This window comes from Colias philodice, chromosome 29 (genome assembly GCF_061535455.1).
Source record: "Colias philodice isolate Cphi_HAF_F1 chromosome 29, ilColPhil1 Martin Lab GWU primary, whole genome shotgun sequence".
Lineage (NCBI taxonomy): Eukaryota > Metazoa > Arthropoda > Insecta > Lepidoptera > Pieridae > Colias > Colias philodice.
Window position 1 is genome coordinate 4,299,171 of NC_143114.1, and position 13,492 is coordinate 4,312,662.

At 35.0% G+C, this 13,492-nt stretch overlaps 2 protein-coding genes across 6 annotated transcripts in view; both read right to left on the bottom strand.

Annotated features, from left to right (window-relative positions):
* LOC149475915 (uncharacterized) overlaps positions 1-13,492 on the bottom strand; it is a 106,138-nt gene that overhangs the window by 21,893 nt on the left and 70,753 nt on the right. Inside the window, exon 6 of one of the 5 annotated variants that reach the window (XM_089712831.1) lies at positions 506-2,520. The exons of 3 other annotated variants lie outside the window; for them this stretch is intronic. In XM_089712831.1, coding sequence (XP_089568957.1) covers positions 1,835-2,520 — 686 coding nt within the window. In that variant the 3' untranslated portion in view covers positions 506-1,834. Of the gene's footprint in view, positions 1-505; positions 2,521-13,492 lie in introns of those variants that run through there. One more of the 5 variants, XM_089712841.1, reaches the window with a different exon arrangement.
* On the bottom strand, positions 5,619-12,181 carry LOC149475917 (uncharacterized). Its single transcript, XM_089712463.1, has 4 exons — positions 10,986-12,181; positions 10,500-10,563; positions 9,072-9,503; positions 5,619-6,465 (listed from the first exon to the last, which is right to left on the bottom strand). The coding sequence occupies exons 1-4, from the start codon at positions 11,583-11,585 to the stop codon at positions 5,975-5,977; spliced, it is 1,587 nt and encodes a 528-aa protein (XP_089568589.1). The 5' UTR covers positions 11,586-12,181; the 3' UTR covers positions 5,619-5,974.

The following is a 13,492-nucleotide window of genomic DNA, read 5'->3' on the forward strand; positions in this document are numbered from 1 at the left end:
AGGGTTGCCTGGAAGAGATTGCTCTTGAGCAATAAGGCCGCCTTTTGGTGCATATGTGCCCGTGTGTTATTATTGTATAAAATTACCTACCGGAATTTTACAATTTTAAGACTTTCACAATATAGTAAAGCTTGTTTATTTGTTTGAACGCGCTAATCTCAGGAACTACCTGCTGGTCCGATTTGAAAAATTCTTTCGGTGTTAGATACCCCATTTATCGAGGAGGGTTAGAAGCTTAGATCTTCACGCTAAGACCAACATGAGCAATGCGGTTAAAACCGCGGGGCGCAGTTAGTTCATAATATTAGTTAGGATTTAATGGACACCTATTTATAAGATTGGTTCAAATGTGGATATCAATTCGTCAAATTAAGACGATTTAATAATCTTCTTACATAAAATTGCCAAAATCACAAAAAGCGACCATTTCATGAACTACTACTAGCATAATTTACAACTAGTTAGTTGTAATTTTTTTTTAACAAAAGAAAAAAAAAACACAAAATATTTCAAAATTAAAACTTTATTCATCTACTTGAATACATAAATTTTTAACACTGCGAATAACATACGGAATCCGATACCTAAAGGTTTCTTTTTACATTAATTTAAAAACTAGGTATAGCTCTAAGTATCCTATGTGTTAATCCAAACTATAATGTACCAAATTTCATATAATATATCCGATTAGTTAGTGACATGAAAGAGTACATGAATCCATCCTCACAAACATTCACGATGCCTTTTTTTTCTTGCCGGTTCTTCAAAAATACTGCTCCCGAATCAGTGGTAAATGTTAAAACTGTTATGACGATTCAAGTGCTTCTAGAAGAAGTCTAATTGAATTAATAAAATATGTTTGTGTTTAAATTTATACATGAATCCCTCCTCACAAATTTTCACGTTAATAACATCAGTAGGATAGGATGTAAAGGCCACTGGGATAGGAAGGCGTTGAAGACAGGATGGGATAAGGAATAGAATATAAAGGAAAGAAAGATATATTTATTTATCACTAGCGGTCCGCCCCGGCTTCGCCCGTGGTACATAATTACGTTTTCTCTACATAAAAACCATCCTCGTACTTCAAGGAATATAATAAAAAAAGAATTATCGAAATCGGTTCAGCCGTTCTCGAGTTATGCGCTTACCAACACATTTTGCGATTCATCCATACTAATATTATAAATTCGAAAGTAACTCTGTCTGTCTGTCTGTTACTCAATCACGCCTTATTTACTGAACCAATTTGCATGAAATTTGGTATAGAGATATTTTGATACCCGAGAAAGGACATAGGCTACTTTTTTACCCTGCGACATAGGATAGGTTATAACCCGGAAATCCCACGGGAACGGGAACTATGCGGGTTTTTCTTTGACTGCGCGGGCGAAGCCGCGGGTGGAAAGCTAGTTTTTATATATAAGAATAATATGTATCTGTTCATATAACTATGTTAATGTTTGCTTTGTATGTGCTATTTTTAGTAGGTATATTTTGAATATTTAACAATGTCACAATAATTCCCTCATTTTGGTTTGGTTTTATTTTCTTTTATTGTTATGGTTGCCTCATGCCTGGTAAGTATGTCTGCCTAGCGAAAAGGCACCCTTTCGCTATTTTTTTTAGTACCTACACCTTTACGTAATGTTTTTTGTTACGTGAAGAATTTCCATTCATCCAAGAAGGATAGGATGAAAAGTAAGGAGGCTGGAGGAGAGTATAAAAAGTATAGTAGGATAGGATAGGAAATTCATCTTCTATGGTATAATACCGTGGATCCAACGTATGATATAAGAAGATAAGACATCACATCGTTTTGTTATTATTATTATCAGTTACCCGACTGACTGTCTTGTTTGCGTTTAAGCGGCCCAGAGTAATCCGAGTGTCGGCTTTTCATATGATATTTCAGACTCGTCTGTTGCACGAACGCCTCCTCGCAAACCGGGCACACATGGTTCCGTATATTTAAGTGCATCTTCATGTGCCTTCTCAGGTTAGTTCTCGACCTGTAGCTCTTGCCGCAAATCTCACAGGGGTATGGTCTTTTGTCCGTGTGTGTTAGGCTGTGCTGTTGAAGTTTGTTTTGCGTGGCGAATTCCAAACCGCATTCAGGGCACTTGTGGTCCTTTTCGAACATGTGGTAGATTCGTATGTGCCGTTCGACTAGGAAGGGGAAGGAGAATTTCTTGCCACACGCACCACAAGTCGGCGCTTTTAGCCCGTGTGTTTCCATATGCATAGCTCGCTTGTTGTGAGGCACTCTCACATCACAGAGATTACAACCGAACACTTTTGGTCGTTTCTTTAGGTGCACATAGTTCCTGTGCTGTGTGTAATGCCCTCGTTTCTGGAACTCCTTGCTGCACGTGTTGCATTTGTACGATACTTTTTTGTTCTCGATTACGATTGTAAGGTTGGGGTCGTATTTCTCGCCCCTTCTGGGCCTGTGTTTCATTTCTTGTCTCATTGTTTGAACGGATGGCGCTGTTTCTTTTCGTTGCGCGCCATCGTCGCCTAAAAGCAGAAAAATAAAAATGAATCTCTCTTGTGTCCGGCTGTGTTTTTTGATAGCTTTAAAGCTTCACGCGTCCTACGTACATTATTTGCTCGTAACTAAATCAGTATTTTATAGTAGGACGCGTGAGAGGTCATCCTGTTATTATCTAGTCTAGTCATAGTAGTATAATAAACGTGAAAGTTTGTAAGTATGATTGGATGGATGTAGGTACGTAACACTTTCACGTTAAATTTAGGTACTTTATTTATTTATTTATTTATTTATTTATTTAGAATTATTTACTTACTTTAATGAAAAGAATTTTTGTTAACTTTACAGGAATATAGCTCATGTGTTATTCTGATGTATACCACATCAGAATAACACATGAGCTATAGAAATACTTAATTTCGTCCGTAAGTGAAACCGCGCGGAAAAGTTATAAGGTATAAAGCTGAATAGTTTGTTTGTTACAAGGAGAGCTCAAGATTTACTAAACCGATTTCAAAAATTATATACCTAAATCAATTCTTGTACGCGGACTATAAGTTACAGCTAGTCCTACTTCCTATTTATATTAAAAATGCAAAATGTGAGGATGGATGTTTATGTGAATCCCGCAAATACTACATACTAAACCGATTACAATGAATTTTGGTATTTCGTTGCTAAAGCTGAAGACCCAGAATAAGACATAGGCTAGGTACTTTTTATTCCTGAAATCCCACAGCAACGGGAACTATTCTATGTGGTTTTTTCTTTGTAAACGTGGGCGAAGCCGCGGGCGGAAATCTAGTTTTTATTGCACGCCTCATAAGCGAAGCGTTGAGGTGGGTACTACTGTCACTTCACGCAAAACATCTGATTTTTCAAACTTAAAATGTCTTTATGTATCATACATTGCACTTGTAAGATAATACATACACACACATATTAAGAAAAAACACTATTTTTAACATTCATGATATTTTTGATGTCATTTTTGTTATTTAAACTATAGTCCTTTCCACCTAAGATGATTTCTGTGACACATGGATTTTTGACACGTGTAGAGATGTCTTTACTGAAATCATATCAATTGTTTTCGATAATCGATAATATTTTATATGGAAATGAAATCGATTTGAATAAAGTACCAAAATTAGTTTTTTCGGCATTTCGCCAACAATTAACTAAGGAAACTTAGCAAACAACAGCAACAAAAAGTCAACAATAACAATTAGTAACAATAACAGAATACCACGTAAAGTATCATTATAAAAATGCAACTTGTATGCACTCGTACAGACGATTGACTCGATTGACAAACGATCACAAGATGGGCGCCGATTATATGATTTTCCAACTCTATGATTTTTCAACGATCCATTTCATGTACACAAATTGCGTAGGTATTATATTTTTGTGTTATTTTATTTTATTTTTCATTATATTAAATTAAACAATACTGTTTTCGATTTATAAGTCTAAGATGTTTTATTTTTATATTTTTGGCAATAATTCCGCCATAAAATAAAAATATTATGCACTAAAATTATTTTGGCGTTTTAAACATAAAATACGTAATTCGGAACACGATGAAGTGTCACAGGAATCATCATAGGTGAAAAGGACTATAGTTAAAAAACAGTTTAAAAAAGTTCTGTCTTGGACGTCCGTGTGTCTGTAGGTATGTGCGGAGGATTTTCTTGTTAACACGATAGCTACCGAAATACTTTACTAATCGAGTCTTTTTTTTCTCTTACGCTTGAGTATGCTCAGGAATAGAACCCTTTCATTTTTCAGGGTCTGATTCGATGTGGTTTAATTGTTATTAAATAAACAAAAATAATAATTAATAAATAATTATTAAAAAAAAATTATGAGGCGTGCACTTTTGGATTTTCCAAATTTATTATAGATCTACGACCAATTTTATTAACATCATCGTCAGGTATCTGTAGGTACATAAAGATTAGACATTGAATTTGCGCCAACGCGTACTCGTTCAACATTCCTTACAATCAGGGTTGCCTGGAAGAGATTGCTCTTGAGCAATAAGGCCGCATTTTGGCGCATATGTGCCCGTGTGTTATTATTGAATAAAATTATTATAGTCTAAGTTTGTTTGCCCTGGTATGTATGTACAATTATAAAAATGAATCGCAAAATGTGTTGGTAAGCGCATAACTCGAGAACGGCTGAACCGATTTCGATAATTCTTTTTTTATTATATTCCTTGAAGTACGAGGATGGTTCTTATGTAGAGAAAACTTAAATATTATGTACCGCGGGCGAAGCCGGGGCGGACCGCTAGTAACGCATAAATAAATAAATAAATTGTACAAGTGAATTTTGTGTTTCATTTAAAAAATCTAACCTATAAAAAGTAGTCCCATAAAGATGAAGTATCAAGTATCACTACACGGTATGTAGCAAAAATGAAGTCCCGTGTCACCGAGTGGGGTAAGGGGCAGATGCATTATGCATAAATCTGTTTCACTGATCGATTTTCTTTAGGGACAAGTAGGTGATCAGCCTTCTATGTCCTACCAGACTGAGACATTTTTTTTCTTTGTCTCCACCGGGAATCGAACCCAGGACCCCTCGGTTCTACGCTCACACGTCAACCACTGTACCAAGGAGGCAGTGGGTATGAAGCAGTTGCTTAAAATAATGTGTGACATTAAGTCGTATGGATGTGAAAGAAATGAAAGAATTATAATTGTTCGTAAGAATAATATAATTTTTCTAAATATAAATAACAATATCAAATTTAAACGTAAACTCAAGGGGTAAATGATTCTCCGAACAAACAAAAAATCTTTTTTCATATTATAGTTAAGTACTTACTTACTATTACACAATTGATTATATTTTACAACTAGCTTCCGCCTACGACTTTGTACGTGCATCCCCGTTTTTCCCCGTTCCCGCAAGAACTTCGGGAAATCCTTTCTTAGCGGCCTTATGCCTACGTCCTAACATCTACCTGCATGCCAAATTTCAGCCCGATACGTCCAGTGGTTTGGGCTGTGCGTTGATAGATCACTATATCAGTCAAACTTTGAGTTTTATATATTATATAGATACTCTTTTTATCTATCATCATAGACTAATAAATCTTCTTCTAACTTTAATAAAAAGACTACTGTATAAAGTCTAAACTAATATTATTATGAGCAAGAATTTTCTTTATTATTTTTTATTTGACCTAACTATATACAAAAAAATATTTTTTGTTTCTTTCTTTCACACGGCCACGGAGCGATTTTATGATACTATTGTGTCTGGAGACTTTCTAACTTAGTAAAACATCTCATTCTCATGGTAAGATCATCATCGGATTACGATGCGCATTTGAAACACTTCTCTAAATAAATTCCAATAGATGGCGCTATATTAAAAATGTTAAGCCTGGGCACGCTAGTAGGCTAAATTTCTATCTCGGTTTGATCAAACGCTACAAAAACACATCCAACACCTTATAAACTATCGTTTCTTTTGATTCAGATGTCCTGCAACATGACGCCTTAAATGTTTCTTCCACTTGAAGGCCTCTTCGCAGAAATCGCATTTAAACGGCCTCTCTGTCGTGTGCTTTATAATATGCTGCTGCAAATTCGGCTTAGTCCCGAAGCTCATCTTACAAATCTGACAGACGTAGTTCTTCTCTCCCATGTGGAAGGTTTTCTGATGTCGCACGACTTGAAACGGGAATGCGAACTTCTTTCCACACGCGCCGCAAGATGGCGCCGGTATACCGTGCGCGGTTTCCATGTGATGCGCGCGCAAATGTGCCCCAACTTTTTCTGGGCAATAGTAACAACCGTACAACTTCGGCCTCTGTTTCAGGTGCACATGCCTGTAGTGTTGCTTTATCGAGTCGCGTCGCTTGTACGTTCTCGAGCACAGTTTGCACGTGTACGTGTGCGTACCGTCTGTCTCTTGGTGTACGTCGCAATATTGTTCGCACAATCCGCCTAGAACAAAAGAGCTTCGTCACTTCGTTTCTTGGTTGGCGGACACTTAAGATTATCTTCTATCTTCGAATTTAAAGATTTCTTTTTTAGAAGGTTGTTTATAGCACTGCTTACCTACACTACACTTAACAACACTGAACAGTTACGAATATTATTTATCACTAGCGGTCCGCCCCGGCTTCGCCCGTGGTACGTATTTCGCAATAAAAGTAACCTATGTTCTTTCTCAGGGTCTAAAGATTGTCTGTGCCAAATTTCATCAAAATCGGTCCAGTAGTTTATGCGTGAAAACCATACATACATACATACAAACCTTTCCTCTTTATAATATTAGTATAGAAGTATAGATAGAGAAGCGAAAACGAAGTACCCATTAATTAAAATAATTTATTGAAATGCGAATCATTTGAACATAATAAATTATCTAAAAATAATACTTTGTTACAAGAACATAAGCATCAAAATCGTCTGTATAAACATTTTAAGAGCCTTCTTATTCATGCTTATATTAATAGATCATTCGATGTGTTTTATATTAGTTAATTTAAACATAGCACTGAATATACTTACGTCATTTTATCTTCCTAACTATACAAAATATTACAGGCGAAGCCGGGGCTGACAGCAAATATAAATTAATTGTTATTCCTACGTTTTATATTCGCTATCCTATTGCACGCCTCATAAGCGAAGCGTTGAGGTGGGTACTACTGTCACTTCGCGCAAAACATCTGATTTTTCAAACTTAAAATGTCTTTATGTATCATACATTGCACTTGTAAGATAATACATACACACACATATTAAGAAAAAACACTATTTTTAACGTTCATGATATTTTGATGTCATTTTTGTTATTTAAACTAGTTAAAAAACAGTTTAAAAAAGTTCTGTCTTGGACGTCCGTGTGTCTGTATGTGCGGAGGATTTTCTTGTTAACACGATAGCGACCGAAATACTTTACTAATCGAGTCTTTTTTTTTTTTCTCTTACGCTTGAGTATGCTCAGGAATAGAACCCTTTCATTTTTCAGGGTCTGATTCGATGTGGTTTAATTGTTATTAAATCAACAAAAATAATAATTAATAAATATTTATTAAAAAAAAAATTATGAGGCGTGCACTTTTGGATTTTCCAAATTATTTTAAATATATTTTTTTATGTAGACAAAAACTTATTAAATTGAGATAAAGAGATCGTTCACTATATTTACACTTAATTAATCGTCATTTATAAAAAAATACGTTTCTCCTTATTTTATTAAAGTTGATAAATGCTGTTTCACTGATGATTTTTTATAGAAAAATATTATATTAAATTGAATTATAGCATTCAATTTTTCTAACTAAATATTAAAAAGTGGTATCACTGATTAATTTTACTTATATTATAAACTATTATAAAGGCGAAAGTTTTTATGGATATATGGATGTATGGATGTTTGTTACTCTTTCACGTAAAAACTACTGAACCGATTACAATGAAATTTAGCACACATATAGAGGGTAACTTGGATTAACACATAGGATAGGTTTTATCCCGGAAATCCCACGGGAACGGGAACTATGCGGGTTTTCCTTTGAAAACGCGGGCGAAGCCGCGGGCGGAAATCTAGTATATTATAAACTAGCTTCTGAGCGCTGTAAAACCTTAGCTATTGACGTAATGAAAAAATGTTGTATATAAAAGTTGTTCCTCGAAAAACAATCTACAAAAATAGTCTTATATCATTTCTTCGTAAAATGATAAAAAAAAGTTTTATTGAAAAATATAAATAGCTCTAATTTCTGAACATTTTCACTTATAACTTTTTTATTTATAGTTCTACGACAAAAAGTTACTGAATCAAAGTTGTAGAGAATTTAATTTGCAACAAATAATGTTAAAATTGTTTTATTATCAGATAAATAGTTTAAGAGATATATCGTTAAAACCATTTCAACCGCTATTTTCAAGATGGCGGCCATGGGACGAGGGTGGCGACCCCACAAACTTGGTTTTAGCTTCACACTGACCCCCCCTACACATCAAAAAAATAAAATTGCGTCCTCTAAAAAACTCAAGGTCAGGCCTAAAAAATGTAACATTTCAATGGATCATAAGACATATAGGCTACTTTTTTATCACGGAACGGGAACTATGCGGGTTTTTCTTTGTAAATGCGCGCGAAGCCTTACTTGTATGTGTGATAAACTTAGTTCTAAAATAATCATATAAGCATACATTTGATAAATAAGGTATTATAGGTAATTGTAGTTTTAATTGAGTGTGCGTATTTAATGTAAGTTAAGTAAGAACAAAGGAGTAAGTAAGTTTAAGAACTTTTTGTATTTATATCAGCGCCATCTGTAGGTGTTATTAGATCATTAATAACCAATATTTTTTTTCAATAAAAGATCGCATTACATGAATCATAAATATTTTTCGTGTGTAAATGACACTGATTCACTTAAAAATATGTATAAATAAGAATATGATAATTTAATATGATAATTAATAACATAATTTGTCCAAGAAAATACAAAAGGTTTATACACATCAGTTCTGAACTTTATGCTTCGTCATATGCCTCGACCACTGTTTCCGCCACTTAAAACACTCCCCACAGTATTCACACTTATTCAATTTCTCCTCTGAATGTTTCACTTTATGCTGATACAGATTAACTTTAGACCCGAACTTCATATTACAAATGGGACAGGTTATATTCTTCTCTCCCATATGGTAGGTCTTTTGATGGTGTATCACTTGGAACGGGTAGGAGAATTTCTTCCCGCACGCATTACATGTAGGAGCAGGTACACCATGCTTTGTTTCCATATGTTGAGCTCTTAAATGTGCCCTGACTTTCTCATTGCAGAAATGGCATCCTGTCATTTTGGAGCCGATTTTGAGATGCACCCATTTATAGTGCTGGTTGAAGAGGCTCTTTTTCCCGAATAGTTTCGCGCAATCTTTGCATTTATATTTTTGCTGGCCGTTCTCTTCTATCTGGGTATAGTTCGGTTCCTCGATCGTATGGCGTTGGTTACCATCGCCTAGAACAAAAGAGGCTCGTTCATTTCATTTTTTCATTCTGTCCTTTTATTGGATCAAGAGTGGCCGATCTAAGTTTTTCTATTTGTAGAGACAGTACCAAGTTCGATGTTTCAAATATTTCTTAATGGCTCTTTTATTTATTAATAGTACAGAAAACATATTTTACACATATATCTAACATTATTTCGCTATGTGAAACCTTATAACGTAAAAACTGAGTTATAATAAATATTTTATCCTGTCTGTGGTAGAGAAGATATTGAAGACCATCAATGTTTAATAACATTGTCATTCATGGTAGATATAAATAAATAAGAGTAAATAAAGATATAGATCACATCCCATTATTGAGGTAAACGAAATGAAAATAAAAAAAGACGTGTGGCACTCGGGGACTGCCGCGGTAAAGCTATTGCATAGCATGCCTTCAAGCCACACCTCCGAGCCCGTCGAAGTGGGGAGCGTGAGGTTTTTTCGTTACGGAATTTCTCGATTCGGTCCCCGCGCTCAAGGCCCGCGATAGAAGCTATGCAATAGCTTAAAAAAATATTTAATATGCTTTGCTTTTATTTTATTACATTGCTACTTAATTAAGGTAACTACGATAGTGTAGTTATTTCATTATGTATATAATACTAGAGGTCCGCCCCGGCTTCGCCCGTGGTACATATTTCGCAATAAAAGGTAGCCTATGTCCTTTCTCGGGTATCAAAATATCTCCATACCAAATTTCATGCAAATTGGTTCAGTAGTTAAGGCGTGATTGAGTAACAGACAGACAGACAGAGTTACTTTCGCATTTATAATATAAGTATGGAAGTATGGATGTGTAAGCACACTATCTTCCTTGTCCAACCAATGTTATAAAATTATTCAATCCTACTTAATATTACAAATGCGCAAAGTTTGTGAGGATGGATCGATATCTACACTATTGTCTTAACACGTTGACAGTCCCTGCATCACATATGATACAAATTGATACTTCACAATACGTCCTTGCATCATATGTGATGCAAGGAGGCGTACAGATTGTACGCTGTTTATTGGCGAGGACGTCTGAGTTAGGGAATGTGTATTAGTCTTTCACGGGTAAACCACTGAACGGATATAAGTAAGACTTGGCAATGACGAGGTACATATTATTTTATGATCAAGTGTCAGTAATCACAACTTTTTGGCTTATAGGTATGATTATATCCATACTAATATTATAAATGCGAAAGTAACTCTGTCTGTCTGTCTGTTACTCAATCACGCCTTAACTACTGAACCAATTGGCATGAAATTTGGTATAGAGATATTTTGATACACGAGAAAGGACATAGGATAGGTTTTATCCCGGAAATCCTACGGGAACGGGTTTTTCTTTGAAAACGCGGGCGAAGCCGGGGCGGACCGCTAGTTATGTATAAAAATTGTCTGATAACGTACTATTAAGCAATCGCTATAAAATACAGGCAAGTCTATCCCACTCTTACATTGAGAACATCGACTCCAGAATGATGCCTTACACCATGCCGTTTCAACCCAGTCTTCTGTACGAACGCCTTCCCACAGACCCTACATTCATACCTCCTATCCCCACTGTGTATCCTCAAATGATCTTTCAAATTATTCTCCCACCTAAACCGTCTCTTGCACACATCACACGAAAAGTTTTTAACGTTCGAATGGGTTGCCATATGCAACTTTAGGCCTTGGCTATCAAAGAAATTCTTGGCACAAATTTTGCAATATATTGTCTTTTCACCCATATGTATTTTCTGCTGATGCCGCACCACTTGGTGTGGATATCTGAATCTCTTGTTGCAAACCCCACATTTTGGTGCCGGTATGCTATGCCTCTCCTCTAAGTGGTACGCTCTTTGGTATCCAGGTATCTTTTCGTCGCACTTTGGGCACTTTCGTACGCGCGGACGCTTTTTGAAATGCACGAAGCGGTAGTGTTGCGACACTAACGGTTGGGAAGCGAATGACCGCTTGCAAAAGGTGCACACGTATTTATCCCCTTCGATGGTATAACATTCGCGGCCTAGAAAAGAATAAGAGCGTCTTACGGGTGGAGTATGGTGACACATGGGGTGAAGAAATTACCATAATTTTGAAGTGAAACTTGTTTAGGCGCGTTAAGATTAAAATTTCAAGGTCACGTCATGGCAAAGCCGTCACGTCATGGCGTAAGGCGACGATTTTGGTATCTTTCAATCTTGCCAAAGAAGTTTCACTTCTGACACGTGTGATCGGCAAACACGCTCTTTTTTATCATATCATAGGTATGGATTTTAAACACATCATAAATAGAATTTATCCTTGTCGTTTGGGAAGCCTTGCAGAAATCGCTGGCAGAAAAGGTTATGAATGTTAAATTTTTTATAAAGTTTTTTAAATTGTCTTGCTATATGGTGTACAATAAATATTTTTACTTCAATTATAGGTAAGTATTATGAAAATTAGTCAATATTATTATATTTGTGTATATATTCACGTCTTGTATATGCACTATCTAGGAACCTTAAATTATTTTACACGCTTTTATTAGCTTCACCTGTATGTTTGTTTGTAACCGACTTCTTTGGGCGCGATTTTGACCCACTTTAAACGGCCAGATTTCGTTCAAACTTTGTAGATTTATTGAGGACCGATGACAATACACTAATTTGATAAAATTATTCCATTTTTCAATTTGCAAAATATGATTTTTGTTAATTTATATAACTTTCATCTATAGTCGATAAGGTAAGAATATTTAAAATTTTCTATAATTTTTTTCTACAGTCGATAAGGCAGGACTCGATGTTAATTTTTATTTCCAATAATTATCTTTAGCCGTTTCCTCTAATATTGACAAATTTTTGTATACAATTAATTAGCCATTCGCATTTGATGATCTACAAGTGTCGATTTACAGTGTTTCCGGAGTTTTATACATGACGGACAGGAAAATTTTTTTACCTACTTTGATATTTTTTTCCGTTTCTATTGCACTAAATTAATTTTTAGCAAGTATAGAATTAATCTCCGTTAAATTATCTCGACAATAGTATGCAAAATATCTTGATTCCTTTAACTAATAAGGCTATAATACTAAAAATAGTTGCCAAAATAAGGCGAAAAAAATTTTTCGATCGTAAAGCACTCTCTGATGCTTCGCATCATGAGTCGTGCAATAGTTTAAAATTAAAAAAAAAACAAGCTATTATAAATAAACCAAACTAAAAAGTAGAAAATAAATGATAGTTTAAAAAAACTAAAAAACACGCTTTTTATAGAAAACCGAACTAAAAAATAGAAAATAAATTTAAATGAATTTAAATTAAGGAAATAGTGTTAAAAATTTCAATGAATATAAATTAATAATAGTGTGAGTAAAAAAAAATATTTATTTTTAAAAAAAGCGTGGGGTGCTCTCTACTCATATCTGTCAATAAAATATCTATAATCATTGACACCATGCACCCCACGCTTTTTTTTAAATTTATTAATTTATATTCATTGAAATTTTTAACACTATTTTCTTAATTTAAATTCATTTAAATTTATTTTCTATTTTTTAGTTCGGTTTTCTATAAAAAGCGTGTTTTTGCGGATGTTCTATTACATCCATACTAATATTATAAATGCGAAAGTAACTCTGTCTGTCTGTCTGTTACTCAATCACGCAATTTGCATGAGATTTGGTATAGAGATATTCTGATACCCGAGAAAGGACAAAGGATAGGTTTTATCCCGGAAATCCCACGGGAACGGGAACTTTGCGGGTTTTTCTTTGACTGCGCGGGCGATGCCGCGGGCGGAAAGCTAGTATGATATAATACTTAATCTCTAAGACGTTAATACATAAATGTTAAATGAATTTGATGACAACTTCATCGAGTTACGTGTTTCTAATTAAACGTCCACCACTGCATACAACTTTCCAACATCCTTCATCGAGGCCTTAACGACCGGCCAGTCGAGTAGACTGGTCGAGGATCCTCCCCATTTC